This window comes from Glycine max, chromosome 18 (assembly GCF_000004515.6).
Source record: "Glycine max cultivar Williams 82 chromosome 18, Glycine_max_v4.0, whole genome shotgun sequence".
NCBI classification, from domain to species: domain Eukaryota; kingdom Viridiplantae; phylum Streptophyta; class Magnoliopsida; order Fabales; family Fabaceae; genus Glycine; species Glycine max.
The window spans coordinates 17,139,597-17,160,669 of NC_038254.2; the positions used below are offsets into that span (position 1 = coordinate 17,139,597).

The 21,073-nt window shown below is 34.3% G+C and overlaps 1 protein-coding gene and 2 pseudogenes across 1 annotated transcript; 2 read left to right on the forward strand and 1 right to left on the reverse strand.

The window, feature by feature from the left end:
- Positions 1–10,056: 10,056 nt before the first annotated feature.
- Positions 10,057–10,598, reverse strand: LOC100808062 (TMV resistance protein N-like; annotated as a pseudogene).
- Positions 10,599–11,795: 1,197 nt separating this feature from the next.
- Positions 11,796–13,756, forward strand: LOC100499651 (TIR-NBS-LRR type disease resistance protein). The gene is made up of 2 exons (NM_001250839.1): positions 11,796–12,292; positions 13,354–13,756. Exons 1-2 carry the CDS (start codon positions 11,796–11,798, stop codon positions 13,754–13,756), a joined length of 900 nt encoding a protein of 299 aa, NP_001237768.1.
- Positions 13,757–16,016: 2,260 nt separating this feature from the next.
- Positions 16,017–18,720, forward strand: LOC100808594 (disease resistance protein RPV1-like; annotated as a pseudogene).
- Positions 18,721–21,073: the final 2,353 nt, after the last annotated feature.

Consider the following 21,073-nt stretch of genomic DNA (forward strand, 5'->3'; position numbering starts at 1 on the left):
TATCCTGCACATAATAAATTATCCACATTAGTCAAATTTGCATAAAAAATAACATGTTATATATGAAATAATATATGTTAGATAAGAAATGTTACCTAATTTTTTTAACATTTCTTTTTTTTTTCCATTCTTAAACTTGTGATTAAAATTGCTTGCAATGTGGCGCACGCAATACACATGATACGCATGAGGAGGTTGCCACCCAAGTGCTTCATTCGCAACAGCTGACTTTATACTTGCATGACGATCAGAAATGAGACATATACCATCTTTATCTGTGACATGTTCACGCAAGTGTGCCAAAAACCATGACCACGCTGTTAATGTTTCTCCCTCAACCACAATGAATGCAAGCGGAAGAACATGACTATTTCCATCTTGTGTTGTTGCAATTAACAGTGTCCCACGATACTTCCCATACATGAATGTACCATCAACTTGTATGATTGGTTTGCAATATTTAAAAGCCTATTTGCATTGATCGAAGGTCCAAAATACTCAATGGAATTGTCGGTGTTCACGACTGACAGTATTGCCAACAACAAAATCATCATCACAAATTTGATAATACGATCCTGGCGAATGATTTTGCATGTGTTTCTGATGAGGACATGACCAAGAGCAAGGGCAAGGATTCACTTGAAGGACTTGGAGGGCCTATGACAAGGGCTAGAGCAAGGAAAGCCAAGGAAGCTCTTCAACAAGTGATGTCCATACTATTTGAATACAAGCCCAAGTTTCAAGGCGAAAAGTCCAAGGTTGTGAGTTGTATCATGGCCCAAATGGAGGAGGACTAAATGGCACCACTTTGTCTCAATTTTAGAGTGTTTAGTTTGTCTAAATAATGGCCCAATCCTTGTAAAGTTGGCTGACCAAAAATATGTTTTGGGTTAATCAACTAAAAAGGCTTTAGTAGGTTTAGTTCAAGTTGTAATAAGGGCCCAATTGGCAACCTAGGCATTAGCCCTCTGGGAGACCAAATGGTGGCTGACTTGTTGGCTGTTGGGGGTGACTTTTGGTTGCCACTATTTCAGTTACACTCAGCCATTAAGTTTTTTTTTTAATTCCCTAGGTTAATGGCATTAAGTTATTTTAATTCTAGGTTAGTGAGTCATTACTAAAATCTGCTGTAAAGCTTCTATATAAGCTGAACCATTTTATCAATAAACACAAGTTGAGTTTTATTCAGAAAATTATAGTTTATCTCTTTTATCTTAGTGAGAGTGATTCTCCTAAATTCTTGAGTGATTCAAGAACACCCTGGCTGTATCAAAGGACTTTCACAACCTTTGTGTGTTGCCCTCGCTGGAAAGAGTGATTATTTCCTTCCTTTCATCTTCACCCTTGTTCTTTCAAACCACAATTCCAGAAAATCCACCTCTACCCAAAATTATCTCGTGGCCATAACTCCCATTTTACGCACTCAAATTAAGTGATTCTTGAGCCTAAATTGAATTTCAAAACGTGACCTTTCACCTCGTTTTGGAATCACCTCATTTGGAGCCCTGTAGCTTCAATTTTTGCCATTTCTATATTTCTGTCCAGCCACCACTTAACCTACATTTTCTCATCTCATTATTCCATTTTATGCCAAGAACCACCTTATTAAGACCCACGAAATTAACCACCTTATTTTCCATCCTTTCCTTAATCAATTTCCGCATTTTCCATCAAGGTTTAATCCTAGACGATCCTAAGTCAACCCTTGTGCCATGAGGGTTCATATCATTTGGTATCAGAGCCTGGTTCTAGGATCAACACTTCCTTTGCTGGAAATATTGGGTAACATCCTTCTTTATTCTCTTTGCCATTTATATTACCTTCTTATTCATATTTTTTTTTTAGGTTGAACCATTGCAAAAATTAAGCCTTTTGATCTCTTTGTTATAAAAAAAAAGCCTTTTGATCTCTTTGTTATATAAAAAAAAAGAAGCAGAATTTCGTATAAGCAAAACTAAAATAAAATAAAATTGGGCTGAATGGTTCATGCTTGAAGAACTTTTAAAAAAATCTCTTTAAGGTAATATATTGGTTGCATGAAGGATTGTTACTTGAATTTCTAAATTCTGAATTTTATTTCCTTCATTTGTGCCTAAAAATATTGTTAGCCTTTTTCTTGGTTAACCTTTTCCTTGTCTCTCTAGCCTTACCTTACACATATTGGTGAATTGTTCTTTGTTGTGGCCATAATCTCTTGAATTGCCTAAGAACTCAAGGGGAATTAGAGTGGTAAAAGGCAAAAGTGTTTTCATTAGAGAAAAGCCATAATTGTGTGATACACTTAAGTGGGTGAGGTATTCAAACAACAACTATAATTGTCTTGTTACGTTTGATTTGTTTGTTTGAGATGGCAGGAACAAATCCTAATGATGGAGGGGGGGCTTTCGCAATTCCAAATGCAAGCTTTGATGCAACATATGGAGAGGTTAATGAAACAACCAGATGATGCGCTCCATGAGAGGTTGGATCAAATGGAGAATAGAGATCATAATGAAGAAGAAAGGAGGAGAAGAGGGAATGATGGTGTTTCTAGACAAAACCGAATTGATGGTATTAAACTCAACATTCCTCCATTTAAAGGAAAGAATCATCCGGAGGCCTACTTGGAGTGGGAGATGAAAATAGAGCATGTTTTCTCATGCAACAACTATGAGGAGGACCAGAAGGTGAAGCTTGCCGCCACGGAGTTTTCCGACTATGTTCTTGTGTGGTGGAACAAGCTACAAAAGGAGAGAGCAAGAAATGAAGAGCCAATGGTTGATACATGGACGGAGATGAAAAAGATCATGAGGAAGCGGTATGTGCCGGCTAGTTACTCAAGGGACTTGAAATTCAAGCTCCAAAAACTAACCCAAGGCAACAAGGGGGTTGAGGAGTATTTCAAGGAAATGGATGTGCTCATGATTCAAGCAAAGATTGAAGAAGATGAGGAGGTAACTATGGCTCGATTTCTTAATGGTTTGACTAATGATATCCGTGATATTGTTGAGCTGCAGGAGTTTGTTGAAATGGATGATTTGCTTCACAAAGCAATCCAAGTAGAGCAACAATTAAAAAGGAAGGGAGTGGCTAAGAGGAGTTTTACCAACTTTGGTTCTTCTAGTTGGAAAGACAAAGGTAAGAAAGATGGGGATGCTACTTCTAGTAGTTCCACACCTATCCCATCAAAAACTCGCTCAAAGTACCAAGAGGAACCCTCTAAAAGGAGTAGAGATGTGAAGTGTTTCAAGTGCCAAGGCCTAGGACACTATGCTTATGAGTGCCCTAACAAAAGGTCCATGGTTCTTAGAGATGGAGAATATATAAGTGAATCTGATGTTGAAGAGGAAGAGGAGAGTGAGTACGTAGAGGAAGAGGAGACTCTGGAGGGAGATTTGTTGATGATTAGGCGGTTACTTGGTGGTCAATTGAAGCATGAGGAGGAGAGCCAAAGAGAAAACATCTTTCACACTAGATGTTTAATCAATGGCAAGGTGTGCATAGTGATCATTGATGGAGGTAGTTGCACCAATGTGGCTAGTGCTAGATTAGTGTCAAAGCTAAATTTAGCTACTAAACCACATCCTAGGCCATACAAACTTCAATGGCTTAGTAAGGATGGGGAGGTGCAAGTGAGGCAGCAAGTTGAAGTGGACGTTTCCATTGGGAAATACAATGATAAGGTACTTTGTGATGTTGTTCCTATGGAGGCAAGTCACTTACTTTTGGGGAGACCATGGCAATTTGATGAAAGAGCCAATCATGTCGGTTACACCAACAAGATCTCTTTCATGCACCAAGACAAAAAGATTGTGCTCAAGCCATTGAGTCCATAAGAAGTGTGTGAGGATCAAAAGAAAATGAGAGAAAAACTTCTTCAAGAGAAAAAAAGGAAAAGAAAAAGAGAGCAAAACACTTGAGAGTGAGAAAAAGAGGGAAACACTTGAGAGAAAAAAGAGTGAACAAAAGAAGAGTGAAACACTTGAAGTAAGGGAGAGCTATTTAGCCACAAAAAGTGAGGTCAAGAGGTTGTTTCGTGCTAAACAGTCACTATATATCTTGTTTTGCAAAAATCAGATTTTGACCACTAACAATTTTGATGATTTTGAAGTGCTTTCTAGAGTTAAAACTCTTTTGCAGGATTTTCAAGACATGTTTCCACCAAATGTGCCAAGTGGACTACCACCTTTGAGGGGAATTGAGCATCAAATTGATCTCATTCCGGGAGCTTCTTTGCCCAATAGGCCAGCCTATAGAAGTAATCCACAAGAAACCAAAGAGATTCAAAGACAAGTGGATGAACTCATTAGCAAAGGTAGGGTAAGAGATAGTATGAGTCCTTGTGCTGTCCCAGTGATTTTGGTCCCTATAAAGGATGGGACATGGCGCATGTGTTCCGATTGTAGAGCCCTTAATAACATCACCATTAAATATAGGCATCCTATACCTAGGCTTGATTATTTGCTTGATGAATTGCATGGTGCATGTTACTTCTCTAAAATCGATTTAAAAAGTGGATACAATCAAATTAGGATTAGAGAAGGGGATGAATGGAAAACTGCTTTTAAAACAAAATATGGTTTGTATGAATGGTTGGTTATGCCTTTTGGCCTAACTAACGCTCCTAGCACTTTCATGAGACTAATGAACCATATCTTGAGAGAGTTCAAAGGAAAGTTCGTTGTGGTGTACTTTGATGATATTCTTATCTATAGCACTTCACTTGATTTGCATATTGATCATTTAAAATCTGTCTTGACTGTGCTTAGAGAAGAACAATTGTATGCCAGTCATGAAAAATGCATCTTTTGTACCAACCATGTTGTGTTTCTTGGTTTTGTTGTGAGTTCAAAAATAGTGCAAGTTGATGAGGAGAAGGTTAAGGCTATTCAAGAATGGCCTACACCTAAGTCCATGACCGAGGTGAGGAGTTTTCATGGCTTAGCAAGTTTTTATAGACGATTTGTGAAGGATTTTAGCACATTGGCAGCACCTCTCAATGAAGTGCTCAAGAAAAATGTTGGTTTCAAATGGGGAGAGAAACAAGAAGAAGCTTTCAATGTTCTTAAGCAAAAGCTAACTAATGCCCTCATACTTGCGTTGCCAAACTTTCAAAAATCTTTTGAAATTGAGTGTGATGCTTCAAATGTTGGGATTGGGGCTGTGTTGATGCAAGAAGGCCATTCAATTGCTTATTTTAGTGAAAAGTTAAGTGGTCCTACCCTTAACTATTCAACTTATGATAAGGAGTTGTATGCCTTAGTACGGGCTTTGAAAACATGGCAACACTACCTTTATCCCAAGGAATTTGTCATTCATAGTGACCATGAGTCCCTCAAATATATCAAGGGGCAAGGCAAGCTTAACAAAAGGCATGCGAAGTGGGTGGAATTCCTAGAGCAATTCCCTTATGTTATCAAACATAAAAAGGGAAAAGGTAATATTGTAGCCGATGCTCTTTCTCGGCGTCATGCATTACTTTCTATGCTTGAAACAAAATTGATTGGTCTTGAATGTTTGAAAAGCATGTATGAAAATGATGAAACTTTTGGATAAATTTTTAAAAATTGTGAAAATTTTTCAGAAAATGATTTCTTTAGACATGAAGGCTTTCTTTTCAAAGAAAACAAATTGTGTGTGCCTAAATGTTCTACTGGAAATTTTCTTGTTTGTGAAGCACATGAAGGAGGTTTAATGGGGCATTTTGGGGTCCAAAAGACTCTAGAAACATTACAAGAACATTTTTATTGGCCTCATATGAAAAAGGATGTGCAAAAATTTTGTGAACATTGCATTGTATGTAAAAAGGCAAAGTCTAAGGTAAAGCCTCATGGATTGTATACTCCATTGCCAATTCCGGAGTATCCTTGGATTGATTTATCCATGGATTTTGTTTTGGGGCTGCCAAAAACAAGCAATGGTAGAGATTGCATTTTTGTGGTTGTTGATAGATTTTCTAAAATGGCTCATTTTATTCCATGTAAAAAAGTTGATGATGCTTCCCATGTGGCTGATTTGTTTTTCAAGGAGATTGTGAGACTCCATGGTTTGCCAAGGAGCATTGTTAGTGATAGGGACTCTAAGTTCCTAAGTCATTTTTGGAGGACTTTGTGGAGCAAGTTGGGCACAAAATTGTTATTTTCAACCACTTGTCACCCACAAACCGATGGGCAAACGGAAGTTGTTAATAGGACTTTGGGAACTTTGCTTATGACAGTTTTGAGGAAGAACTTAAAAACTTGGGAAGCTTGTTTACCCCATGTTGAATTTGCTTACAATAGAGTTGTTCATAGCACCACTAATTGTTCTCCTTTTGAAGTTGTTTATGGTTTTAACCCACTAACTCCTCTTGATCTTTTGCCTATGCCTAATGTTTCTGTTTTTAAGCATAAAGAAGGTCAAGCAAAGGTAGACTATGTGAAGAAGCTTCATGAGAGAGTCAAAGATCAAATTGAGAGGAAAAATAAAAGCTATGCTAAACAAGCCAACAAAGGGAGAAAGAAGGTTGTCTTCGAACCCGGAGATTGGGTTTGGGTGCACATGAGAAAAGAAAGGTTTCCGGAACAAAGGAAATCAAAGCTTCAACCAAGGGGAGATGGACCATTTCAAGTGTTTGAAAGAATCAATGACAATGCTTCCAAAGTTGAGCTGCCCGGTGAGTATAATGTTAGTTCCACCTTCAATGTCTCTGATTTATCTCTTTTTTATGCCGATGGAGAATCCGATTTGAGGAAAAATCCTTCTCAAGAGGGAGAGAATGATGAGGACATGACCAAGAGCAAGGGCAAGGATCCACTTGAAGGACTTGGAGGGCCTATGACAAGGGCTAGAGCAAGGAAAGCCAAGGAAGTTCTTCAACAAGTGATGTCCATACTATTTGAATACAAGCCCAAGTTTCAAGGAGAAAAGTCCAAGGTTGTGAGTTGTATCATGGCCCAAATGGAGGAGGACTAAATGGCACAACTTTGTCTCAATTTTAGAGTTTTTAGTTTTTCTAAATAATGGTCCAATCCTTGTAAAGTTGGCTGACCAAAAATATGTTTTGGGTTAATCAACTAAAAGGGCTTTATTAGGTTTAGTTCAAGTTGTAATAAGGGCCCTATTGGCAACCTAGGCATCAGCCTTTTGGGAGACCAAATGGTGGCTGACTTGTTGGCTGTTGGGGGTGACTTTTGGTTGCCACAATTTCAGTTACACTCAGCCATTAAGTTTTTTTTTTTTAATTCCCTAGGTTAATGGCATGAAGTTATTTTAATTCTAGTTTAGTGGGTCATTACTAAAATCTGTTGTAAAGCTTCTATATAAGCTGAACCATTTTATCAATAAACACAAGTTGAGTTTTATTCAAAAAATTAGAGTTTATCTCTTTTATCTTAGTGAGAGTGATTCTCCTAAATTCTTGAGTGATTCAAGAACACCCTGGCTGTATCAAAGGACTTTCACAACCTTTGTGTGTTGCCCTCGATGGAAAGAGTGATTCTTTCCTTCCTTTCATCTTCACCCTTGTTCTTTCAAACCACAATTCCAGAAAATCCACCTCTGCCCAGAATTATCTCGTGGCCATAACTCCCATTTTACGAACTCAAATTAAGTGATTCTTGAGCCTAAATTGAATTTCAAAACGAGACCTTTCACCTTGTTTTGGAATCACCTCATTTGGAGCCCTGTAGCTTCAGTTTTTGCCATTTCTATATTTCTGTCCAGCCACCACTTAACCTACGTTTTCTCATCTCATTATTCCATTTTATGCCAAGAACCACCTTATTAAGACCCACGAAATTAACCACCTTATTTTCCATCATTTCCTTAATCAATTTCCGCATTTTCCATCAAGGTTTAATCCTAGACGATCCTAAGTCAGCCCTTGTGCCATGAGGGTTCATATTAGTTTCAGCCATGACGGAAGAGCGGCATAAGACTCATCCCAGTCGCCATATTCAATTGTTATTGCCTTTTGCTTTGCCTTCCACGCTTTCCTGTAAGAAATGTTGTAATTAAACATTCCATTGATCCTCTCTGGAATTAAAGAAATCATGAGTGACGGATCTTCTTTGATCATCCCTATAAAAATAAGTACGAAAAATTATTGTACACCAACAAACACAAAAAAAGGATAAATAAGAATGAAAATTTATAATCATACCTAGTACACAAGTGGCAATCAAATCAGAATCCAATTTATCATGGTCTTGAGTAATACTCATATTCAAGCAATTGTGTGGTCCTCCCCATTGCGTAACTTTCCATGTATCAGTTTTTTTTTGTAAAATTGCCCTCATATAAAAAGAGCATGGGATGTCATCGCTTCTATTTCCACAACAGACGACATATTTCTGCGATTTAGATTCAACAACTTTGAAACTTTGATGCACTTTCATTACATATTGTTGTAATGCATTTTTTACTACGCTTTTGGTATCAAATTCCATACCAACATATAATTCTTGACCCATATTAAAATTTGATCCCATATCTAAATCGCAAATTTCTTCTTGGTCAGGATGACTCCAATTAATATTACTATAGTGAGAAGCAGAATCCCAGAATGGAGTCTGACTTCCACCTACAAAAATAATATACCAAAAATTTATAATTCAAGGGTAGCGAATTATTTAAATATTATAATATTTATTTATATATAACAATAAATATACCTTCTCCCGATTGCACAACTGTAAGTGGTTCAATCAAACGGGCAGCTTCATCATCTGTGTCAGACATTTCATCAATATCCTCATCCTCATCTAATGAGTCCTCAACGTATGAATTAGATATTAAATAATCATCATCATCAAAATCTTCTTCTGAATTTGTTCCAACTCTTGCACTGCCCAATTCATTGTGAGACATATTATTTCCGCATGATAACAATGAATTTGTGAAATTAATTGCAGAAGCACCCGCAACATCAACTTCAACACATAATTCTATGACAGACATTTCTTGTTGTTGTTCAAAACTTTGAATCATTGTTTCAACATCTTCATCGTCACAAATTTGCAGTGCAATATATTTACCTGCAACTAAAAATCTACAAGTGATAGTAGATATACTTTCATGTTTTTGTAATTTTACCTTGTCGTGTATCCTTTTTTTAAAACACTCAAAACTAATACCACGCTTTATTTGAATAGCTTTTTTAGGGCCTTCAAATGTGATACCATCATCAGTTTCATACATCTTGTCATTTAAATAGACGAGTGTAATAATTGAACTCATTTTTCAAAAATATACCTACAATAAATAATTAATGTCATCAATAAAAAATAATATAAAAAATATATTAACATAACATAAATTATTAACCTAAAATAAATTAACATCAACAAATTACTCAAAATAAATTAAATTACTGTCACAACAATTTCTACTTCGCACACTCATGATGCAAAATAATCGACATTTATTTTTAACGTCTATGTAAATTTTGACTATTAAAAAAATATACCAACAACATCAATAATTATGAGCTTAACTAATAATAATAATAATAATAATAATAATAATAATAATGTGCTGGACATAAAAACTACTACAATAAATAATTATTGTCATCAACAAACAAATATAACATAATTATAACTAAAAATTAAATTATTAAGTTACAAAAAATTACTAATTATCACACAAAAAATATAAACAAAATTACTATTTCATTTTATAATCCATGTCAATTTGTTTATGCACCTACAAAATATAATCATTATTATCATCAACAAAATAAATATTAAATAATGTTATAATGTATCAAAGATAAAAAAATATTTACTAGTTTTGAGCAAAATTTCTAACCGGTATGAAGCGCTTCAACACTAATACATATAGCAGCAACAAGTCAGATTCAACTCAGCTCACTTCAACGCATAATGAAAATGAAACGAAGGAAAAAGGGTTTTATAGGGAAGCGGGAAGTGTTTGGCTGTCCACCACTAGTGGTCGCGCCTGGCAGGCCACCACTAGTGGTCGCGTCTGACAGGCCAACACTTCCCCCCTGTCCCATCATCCCCTCTCAACTTGTCCCGTCACGCCACGTGTCACTGTTTCACGGAAAGCGCCTTCAGAAGTAACACTTTGTAGTAAAAAAAGAGATTCCCTTGATAAATAATTATGAAACAGACCCATTCTGATAATAAATTTGTAAAAGGGACCCTATTTGGAAATTTTGCCCCACTTTTGCACCTTCTCCATGTTTCCTTGAAAACGCATCTCGTGTTCAGCAAACGCTTCTGGATAACTTCCTGTTTGATTTCGCACCGTGGATGGCTCCACATGGTAGAAAACAGGCAGCAGAATTTGCCCGTGCCTTTGTTTGCACTCGAGTATTTTGACAACCTCGTCCAAGCACCACTTTGAGGTACCACTTTGAGGTGGCGAAGTTTTTGGAGAAAATGATGACGGAAAGATTAGCATCCTCGATTTCTTTGAGGAGGGTGTAGGATATTTCATCCCCTCTTTTGAGGTCGTGGTCGTTTATGTAGGTTCTGATGTCACACCTTTTCAAAGCAACGTTGAGATGGCCAGTGAAAGTGTTACGCGTGCCGTCACCTCTGAAGCTGAGAAGTACTTCATGCCCTTTCTTTGAATCATTGGAGGACGATGATGTTTCCATCACATTACACCCTTCTGAGTAGGATAATCTTATTCCTCAAATGGATTCAAGTTCTTCTTGTGGATTATTTTTCATATAAATACAATATATATGATAGTTTGACAAAAAAAAAAAAAAGAAGGTGGTGTAAGCGTTCACATTCGAAGTTTATGTTGCTAATTTAGAGTCATAATGCCTATATAAATAATTGATTAAATTAATTTGCATATCTTCATAGTTTTAGCGGGTTATGATTAAACAAATAATAGTAGTATTTCAATACATGATTAACAAATTTTCATAATAGAGTTAATAGATGAACTAGTTTCAGTGTTAATTATATGGTTAAATGTTGGTAATTAAAATTTGAGTAATTATAAGTTGAGTTTAATCCTACAAATTTTGCATGAATCTAAATTCTACATATGCATTTCTATCCAGCGTTTTAACCCGCAAAAAGAGTTTGGCAAGTAGGAGTAGTGATTAATGTCCATCCTAAAATGAAAAAAAAAATAGGGACAGATAGGAGAGAAATAAGAAGAAAAAAAATAAAAGGAAAACCTAAAAAAATGTAATAAGTGATGCCATGAAAAAGGAAAGAGGTTAAAATAAAATAAGATAAAAATAAAATGAAGGAAAAAAATGAATGAATATTTACATTTTTTTTGAACTATTAGATGAAAGGAAATCGTGAAAAAACAATACTACATTGTAGTCAATGTCCTGCAAATATGCGTACCAGCAACCCTCGCCCCACGTATGATAAAAATGAAAAACCTTTCTTTCGATCAAATTTGACTTCTGGTTTGAAAATGAATCACGCGGTTTCAAATTTATTCAACTCTATCAAAATGAAATAAAAAATGTTCTTGTCTTATTTCTACTATTTGAGTTGACCTTACTGTAGTCAACTAGTGAACGTGGACGTGGAGTTCATTTTCCAGCGTAAAATGTTGAATTATTTTGGGGTCTCCCTCGATTCAGAACCAACTACACTCAGCAATTCTCATCATTGGAGCCACCAAAGACGGCAAAAAGGAAGCATCCAATCGAATTCCATTTTAGCAACACGGAATTACCCACAAAATGAGACCCTTCTAGGATACGTAAGTGTCCCCTCTTTTATTTTTCTATGAATATCATTTATTGCAAGTTGCAACTTCATAGTTTATTAAAACACACATCTATCTTCAATATTCTATAATTTATTGCTACATTTGAAACACCAATGGCATCTTTTGTTCCTCCTCCTCCATTTACCTCCAAGACCCCTCAACAAGTGCACGACGTTTTCCTTAGCTTTAGAGGCGAGGACACACGTTACACTTTCACAAGCCATCTTTACGCTGCCCTAACAAGGCTTCAAGTGAAAACCTACATCGACAACGAGTTGGAACGAGGCGATGAGATATCGCCCTCACTTCTTAGGGCAATCGATGATGCAAAGGTGGCCGTCATTGTTTTCTCCGAAAACTATGCTTCTTCGAGGTGGTGCTTGGATGAACTCGTGAAGATTATGGAGTGTAAGAGAAAAAATGGGCAGATTATAGTGCCTGTTTTTTACCATGTTGACCCAACCCATGTACGCCATCAAACGGGTAGCTATGGACATGCTTTTGCAATGCACGAACAACGTTTTGTTGGCAACATGAACAAGGTTCAAACTTGGCGGCTTGTGCTGGGTGAAGTAGCCAATATATCTGGCTGGGATTGCTTAACCACAAGGTAAAATATTCACATTTTTTTATCAACAAATATTAATTATTAATATTATTAATTTTTGTTAATAGATGAATCAAATTCGTGATTTTTTCCTTTTTTTTCTCTTTTAATAATTCAACACAACTTATATCTATATAAAACATTTACATTCATGACATAATTTTTTTGGGGGTAGTTTTCAATTGCTTTTAAAGATTGATATAAGAAGTTAAGAGATTCCAATGTTTCAAGCACCAACACCAACTTTTATACAAGAAAATTAAAATACAGTTATGTTTCAAAGAACATGGAAAATTTTTTAACATTAATTCTTAGTTATAGGATGAATCTGTAAAAAATGAAATATTAGTCTTTGCAGAAGATCTAGTCCCTAAAATTATAAAAACATCATTTTAGTTTTAAAATTATTAAACAACAACTGTTTTAATTCTTTAAGATTACTATATGATGATTATTTAGGTTCCAAAATTATAATAACTAACTACGACTACAATTTGATCATGTTAAGGACTAAAACTATATTTAATTTTGTTATTTTAGAAATTAAAATGATTGATACTTGTAATTTTCGAAAAATTGATTCGGTATACTAAATAATTTTTTCTCATAATTGATTGATACTTGTAAAACTAAATAATTTTTTCTCATAAAACCAAATATTAAAAACAATGGTATAAAAAATACAAAAAAGTAATCGAAAAATTGGTTCGGTATACTCATTTGTAAAACTTAGTCCTTTTGAATTTCTTTGTTTTTCTAACCAGATATCTAAAGTTTATTATTTGACACTTAAGTAATCATCTTTCATTACGTGGATCCATTTTGAAATAAAGTACAGATTTCACATAATATTAATAATATATAAATTCTTTGATGATGTATATTTGTATGAAACAGAAGCGGTCAATTATTTCGATTACCGACTTCGCTATATCTGATCAATTTTGTTCTGTTTGATATTATTACAATTATGTTATATCTTACATATACCGACAAGTTCTTGATCTTCAAGAGATGTGACATGTTTTTCTCCTTTACTTTATGTAAAATGATCATGAACACAGGGTGGAGTCTGAACTAGTAGAGAAAATTGCAATGGACATATTACAAAAGTTGGACTCTATTACAAGCGGGGGCCTAGAAAGACGCATAGCAACGTACAAGCAAATGGCACAGCAAAAGCTAGAAAAGTCACTGAAGACGAGTAACATGAGAGACATGGAAGACTTGATCACGACACTGCTCCAACTTGGGGAGCTGAAATTGGAGAAGGCCATGCGCACTGATGATTCGAGCGTTTGGGATGACCTAATGGCAACGTACGAGCGTGTATTGCAGCTTAAACAGGACAAGTGGATGCGAACGTTTAATACCAAAGACATGGAGGACTTAGTAGCTACAAGGCAGCATGTTATGCAGATTCAGAGGGAGCAATCCAATCGTAAGATCGGGTTCCGCGGTATATAGACGCAGATTTAAGTTGAATAGATTTTGGGTAGTGTGTGCTAATTATGATTTATCAATAATATTCATAATCATATGTATCAGAATTCTCAAATGCATGTAACCGTAACAAATTGTGGCCATACATCATAGAATTCAAAGTAGAGGAGAGGAGTGACATTCATTTGAGGATACATATGATTAAAATTGATAAAAGAAACCAAGGACGGATGCAGAAAATTTTAGTTGTGGAGGCAATATCATATATATAACTTAGTGAGGACAAAACTCATATTATAATTTATTATTTTAACTAAATTTTAAATTATAGAGATAAATTATAACTATATATATACATGTCATTAAGAAAAAGTAAATTTAGTAGGGGTCAATGACCCTCTTTTATGTAGATTCGCCCCGGAAAGATACAATGATAGTGTGCAAATGTTCTATTTATATATCGATTGAGCTTATTTCTAATGAGTTACTATTACTCTTAACAATATCTAACGGAGAAATATTTGAACATCGTCAAGAAAATTTTCATAACAAGGCAACCGGGATGTTTCTCACATAAATTAATTTCTAATCTCCCATTAGAGATCGCACATCCCAAAATAACACAGGGAATCTACCCTGCAAATCTGAGAGAACCCACTCCTAAAACCAAGAAAAAACCTTTCCTATAGAAGGCTAGAACCACCAAAAGCACCCACCCTTGGATTACAAAGAAGCAAGTTAAAAGCTCTATACCACTCTCAATATATAATGAAGATAGGCAGAGGCTAGAGTGGGAGACTTAAACATATCTCCCACCATGGGAATCCTTTTCAACAGAACATGTCAACTCGAGTTCCGGCTACACATTCAAATATGTATGATCTCAAAGTCTCAACAAATCCAAATTTAAGAGACAAAATATCTTCCAAAACTTAGAAAATTTTGTAAGTTAACACCAACACTTGGTCTTCCTCATCCACTCCAAACAAATAGCATTCAAATTTGATGAATTTTCTTACTACTCGCTGTGTTGCATTTCTTGCAAAAGCTTGGCTAGTACTTCTGGGAGTAATGTGCAAAATGCGCATTAAAAAAAGATAAAATAGAGAATATTTTGAAGATGTCAAATCAAGAGAGTGACATGTAGCTAAGTCTTACAAAGGTATTTAAATCTATAAAAAAAAAAAAGTGAATTGTTGTCCTGAATAAATGATAAAATTAAAAAAACAAAAAAAGAATTTCACTAAATTGTGTGACAGCAATGACATGTTTTAATATTAGAAGAAGGTTAAAGTTAATTATAAGACGTGTTTGAAGTTCATGAATTTATTATAATAGCATATGCTACAAAGTCATGGGAAAAAATTTCTACAATTTTCACCATTTTAAAAATAAAGTATATTATACACTAACTTGTAAGAAGTAAAGAAAATTGCATCACATTCAAGACAATGGTTGGATCTCGAAAATTTGTCTTATCATGCCAAGTTGTGGGTTTAAATATCAGGCCTGGTCATGTTAATGTTAGGTTATTCTGCCTTCAACTGTTCAGAAGTATTATCTAGCTACTACATTCTACATTATTGAGGGTTGGTTGCTCGAAATAAGTCAGAACAGTTTTGAACAAAGACAAATGCTTTGGCATGCCCTAATTCTATTACTTTGACTGTTATGAAATGAAATATAATTAATCGGTTTTAGCTAGGAGTCCTCTGATCTAGCCAGGTTATTGGATTAAATGTGTAGATAGGTGGACCTGCGATCATTGTTTATGCTAAATTGAATCATTCTTCTTCTTTTTTTAATTTGTTGGAGGGATCATTCTTATTTGTTAATCTTTTATTGACTTTTCAATCCATTAAACTATACTATTAAGCAACTAATTTGTTAGCAAATTTATTGATTCTCTATATGATTTTATGGGTTGGACTTTCACTTATATTCCTATTAATATATTCTGTTGGCTTATTAAAAAAAATTGCTTGTAATCCCAAAATCTCATTTGAAAGGCATACTCTAACAACCTAGATAGTGTCCTCCTTGCGTTAAGTTCCAATAAAGTCAATCCTTTAATTAGATTTTTCATAAAAAAGTAAATATTTAAATTAAGATAAGTTATATTTTTAGTTCTTTAATTTTTTAATATTTATGATTTTGATACTTAAACTTTGCGGAGACTAACTAACGACTTTAAATTATTATTTTTTTTCTGTTTTCGTCATTTCCCAATGCTATATATTAGGACAATGTCACTGCACAACCCTACATATAGAGAGAACAAGATCATATTTGCAAGCCCACATCAAGAGTTTACCCCTTCTATAAATCCTCTCATCCTTCTCATAACCTTCCAAAATCCAAATGGCGTCAGCATCATCTTTTTCATTCATTCCTCAAGAAACCGACGATGTGTTCATAAGCTTTAGAGGCGAGGATACTCGCCACACTTTCACTGCTCATCTTCTTGCCGCATTCTACAGGCTAAAAATAAGAACCTACGTTGACTACAAACTTGGGAGAGGGGATGAAATATCACCAACTCTCATAAGGGCTATTGAGGAGTCCAAGGTTTCGGTGATTGTTTTGTCCAAAAACTATGCCACGTCGAAGTGGTGCTTGGAAGAGCTCGTGAAAATTATGGAATGCAGAAGAACAAAGGGTCAAATCGCGATACCGGTCTTCTATCATGTAGATCCATCAGATGTGCGGAACCAGACAGGAAGTTATGCAGATGCTTTTGCGAATCATGAGCAACGATTCAAAGACAACGTGCAGAAGGTGGAACTGTGGAGAGCTAGTTTGAGAGAAGTAACGAACCTCTCTGGATGGGATTGCTTGGTCAACAGGTAGTTCTTTGATTAATTAACGTTTAATTAAGTTGCTGGTCCTTTAAATTTTTTGTTTATCTTTTAAAGTTCTTAAATTAAACTGGCCATTTTTTGGCCACAGTAAAGACTAAGGAAAATATTTAGTGAATTTGATGAACTAAAAAGTACTATTTTTGTTAAAAAAAATTAGCACATTTTAATTTGAAAGAATGAAAAAAAAAAAACACACCTTATATTTAATAGACTAAAAATATAATTAGATCATTAATTAATTAATAATATAATTAACTACAGCAATATTGTGCAGTATATACTCACATGCACACGCACATTTACACACAACAGTTACTACAAATTAAACATTATCCTCATTTTTTTTCATTTATTTATAGCCATGAAAAGAAGGATCCATTTATTGTAAACTTTGCAACTAATTTTTTTTACATTTCATAAAATTTACAATAATTGCACAGCATATTATTAGTCTGGATTTAATAACAATACAATGACATTTTAAAGATTTTTTATATTTGTTAATGATTCCCATATATCTGAAAATTAAAAATTGTTAATTTTTGTATTAGTTATGTAAAAATTCATATATACGATGATGATTATTAATTTATTTTAAAAGCCGAAACAATTCATTAAGAACAAATTGGAATGTCCACAAGACGTGACCATCCCAATTGAACAGTCACATTAAATGTTTCTGATAGAAAACAGCACCCCCAGCAAAACAAAATCTTGTCAAACTTACATATGAAATAACGCAAGGAAACCAATATGAATAAGAATGCCGTTAATTTCATATTTCCTTCAAACTCCCCTAAATGAATCTTCAGATCTGATGATGTCCACAAAATACCACACAAGATGTCCATAAAAAATGTACAAAAAGAACCATCATCACTGCTAATATCCATCGTATCAAGACATATATCTAAAAAATTGCCACAGATGTCTACTGCCCTGCATCATCACCCTGGAACCAGTAAAAATAACATAAAAACACCATACATCTGCAATTCCTATTTCCTTCCCAGAAATCTAATTATTCCTAGCACGAGCAATGCTTATATACTAGAGGATTAGAAATCCAAGATGTCAAAGGATAAACAAATCCTTCTTTACGATACCTCAGCCACTTCTAATATAAAATTAACCTGCATGTAATCCACAGTAAGCAAATAAGATTTGTTTAATTTTTTTAAAAAATAAGTAATTTTTTTAAAAAATTATTTTTTAATAAACAGATAATATTTGCTTATTATAAGTAAAAAAAATATTTTTTTAAGCAGAAAAGTTTAAACAAACATATTAAAAAAATAAAAAATTATTTATTTTATTAAAATAGACATTTATTTTCACAAATAAATTTAAACAAAATTATACGAAATCTGATTCACCAAGCTTCTTATTTTCATTTCTTTCCATCCAAGTTGCCCAAATAACCACATTCCAGCTCTCTTCATATCCACTTGGTATTTCTCCGGAATACCTTGAAATTGCTTCATATTTGTTTTCAAATCATGCCATACTGTGATAAAACCCGACCATCGAAAACATAAATTCCAAACCTCCTTCAGTTGTCCAGTTGTTTCAGTTTCAGTTTTGCATTCACAGCACAACACTTCTTCGTTTCTCAGAACACCCCTCCTTAAATTATCTTTGGTTAGTGTAAAAATCTTCTATAATGACTTTATCAGAATTAAACTCTACTGTATGTCTTGAAAAAAACACTCCCTTATCATTTCATCGAACAGATATTGCTTGATGAGAAAAATATGCCAACAATTTTAGAATCACAAAGGATAATATGCACCGTTCTTTGCATGTGCAGGACTGAATCTCAACTAGTCGAGGATGCATAGCTGAGGATATACTGCGAAAATTGTGTTGTCTGCAACATTCAACGATACATAGACAAAAAGAAACATTTGAGAAGTTTGTTGAAATAAAGGCGAAGAAACTGTCCAACGTGCCTGAACCAAGAGATTTTGAGGAGCTTACTGCTGCATACAATAAAATTAACGAGCTTAATTGCAAGGAACTGGAAAATTTCGTCCTCCGACGCTTCTCTTAAATCTTTTTTGCATGTTTCATTGTTGATGATGCATATTTGAATTTGACGTGTGTTTGGACAATATTTATGAAACATTGCAGTGTGAATAAAGTAAAAATTCTTGAAAAAAGAATAATTAATTTTTTTCTTTTCAAATTCCATTTGTTTAATGCACGATTGAGGCTTATGACCTAACATACATCAGACCTAGATTTAACTAGATTTTCTTAAAAAAAGTCAATTTATTTGGTTAATTAAAAAAGTCAAACTTAGATAGTTGAGTCTTTGAACTTAATAGACGTATCAATTTAAGTAAATACAAATTTTAATATGTTGTTATTATATTATTAAGTTTTTTTTATTATGTATTAAATTATATATTCATTTACCTTTTCAAGTTTAAGCGTATTGACTAACATATAATTCGGTTCCTTGTATCTATTTCCTATCCTAATCTTTTTGTAGTGCAATGTACATAGTCAAAATGTCAGAATCAAATTAATCCTTGGAAGTGAAGAGAAGTTTTAAGACATAGGTTGGCATGGGTGATATATAGTGGAATTCCCTTAGATACATGGAAATATGATGGTTTTAAAAAATTATTGCTCTTGTGGGAAATTGTTGGAACCAAAGAGGTAGAAGTTCATAAGCCACTTAATGTTTGATGATAACAAACACTATTAAAATTTGTAGTGCTAACAGTGTGTTTCATGTGCATTTATATATGTTTTGGTATAAAAGAATGTTGCTTGAGCTTAATAAAATTAAAACACTTGTTTATTAAAAAGGACTTCAGATAAAATATTCAATCATTAGCTTCCAATACATGTTTCTGAACTATGCATCCAACTCGTTTTTTAGGCAATTCGTCCAATGTGCGTTTGAATCAAATTAAAGCGTCTAAAGTTTATTTTAAAGCTCTGATCTTTAGATAAATAGATAGAATTCTTTTTGACACGTTGAACTAAACTAAGTACAATTTAGAAAACAATTTATTAATGTTTTATCTTACCATGTTATTCGAATATTTGTTTTATTACAAAGATGTGTTTATTTGATTCATGCTACTAGTAATATATGTTTCAAGTCAACCTTTCAATTCATGTTGTACCTTATGAAGAAAATAGAAGAAAAGAAAAAAGTTCAGAAAAGTCACTTAGGACGGGTAATATGAGGGACATGGAAGACTTGATCACAACACTGCACCAACTTGGGGAGCTGAAATTGGAGAAGGCCATGCCAACAGATGATTCAAGCGTTTGGAATGACCTTATGGCCACCTACGAGCGTGTATTGCAGCTTAAACAGGACAAGTTAATGCGAGCATTTAATACCAAAGACATTGTTGATAGTTTATTAGATGATAGTTGATAATTTTAGAGAATTGGTTTAGAAAGAAGACTATGTCATTGATTTTTTGGATGATCCATTACAACATACCAATTGTCTATTTATAGGTTCAAGTCACCAACCTCTCAATGGTGGTGAATGTTTCTACATTACTTTATGTCTTTCTAGAGTTTTCATGATAGATTAGTATTATGATAGTTCTAGATTCTTCTATCTTATACATACACTTATAATTTTAGATTGTTCTACCATATTCATACACAGTATAGTTCTAGATTGTTCTATCATATTTATACACACTATAGTTCTAGGATATTCTACTATTTTCATATATATTATATTTAAGAATATTCTAGAAATTTGTAGCAATTTTAACACTCCTCCTTGATGCAAATTTGTGACTCCGAGCATAGCTCGTAATTCTTCAAATCTTGGTCTTGGCAACGCCTTCATGAATATGTTTGCAATTTGATCTTCTATTCTGCAGTAGTCGAGTTTGATCTCTTTAGTTGCTTCAGCTTCTCTGATAAAGTGATACTTGATTGCTATGTGTTTTGTTCTACTGTGATGAACTGGATTCTTCGCCCTTGCAATTGCTAATTTATTGTTGCAGTTGATTTTAGTAGGCTCATCTTGTTTTTCTCCCTTGTCTTCAAGTATCCTACGAAGTCATATAGCTTGACTCGTTGCTTCAGCAGCTGCCACGTACTCTGCTTCTCTTGTTGATTGTGCTACTGTAGAATGCTTCTTCGACGCCCAAGAGAACATTCCCGATCATAGTGAGAAAGCATGGCCAAAGGTACTCTTCATGTCATCTGCCGAACCTGCCCAATCACTGTCGGTGTAGCCAAGTAATTCTGAGTTGGTTTTGGTAGTATACCATATACCAAACTCTTTTGTTCCTTGTAGATACCTCAAAATTCTTTTTCCTGCTTCAAAGTGTATTTGACTTGGGCTTTGCATGAATCTTGATAGAAGACTTGTAGCATACATTATGTCAGGTCGGGTAGCTGTCAAATATAGGAGGCTTCCAATTAGACTTCGGTATTTGGATGCATCAGCTTCTGGTGCTCCATCATTCTTCTGTAGTTTCTCATT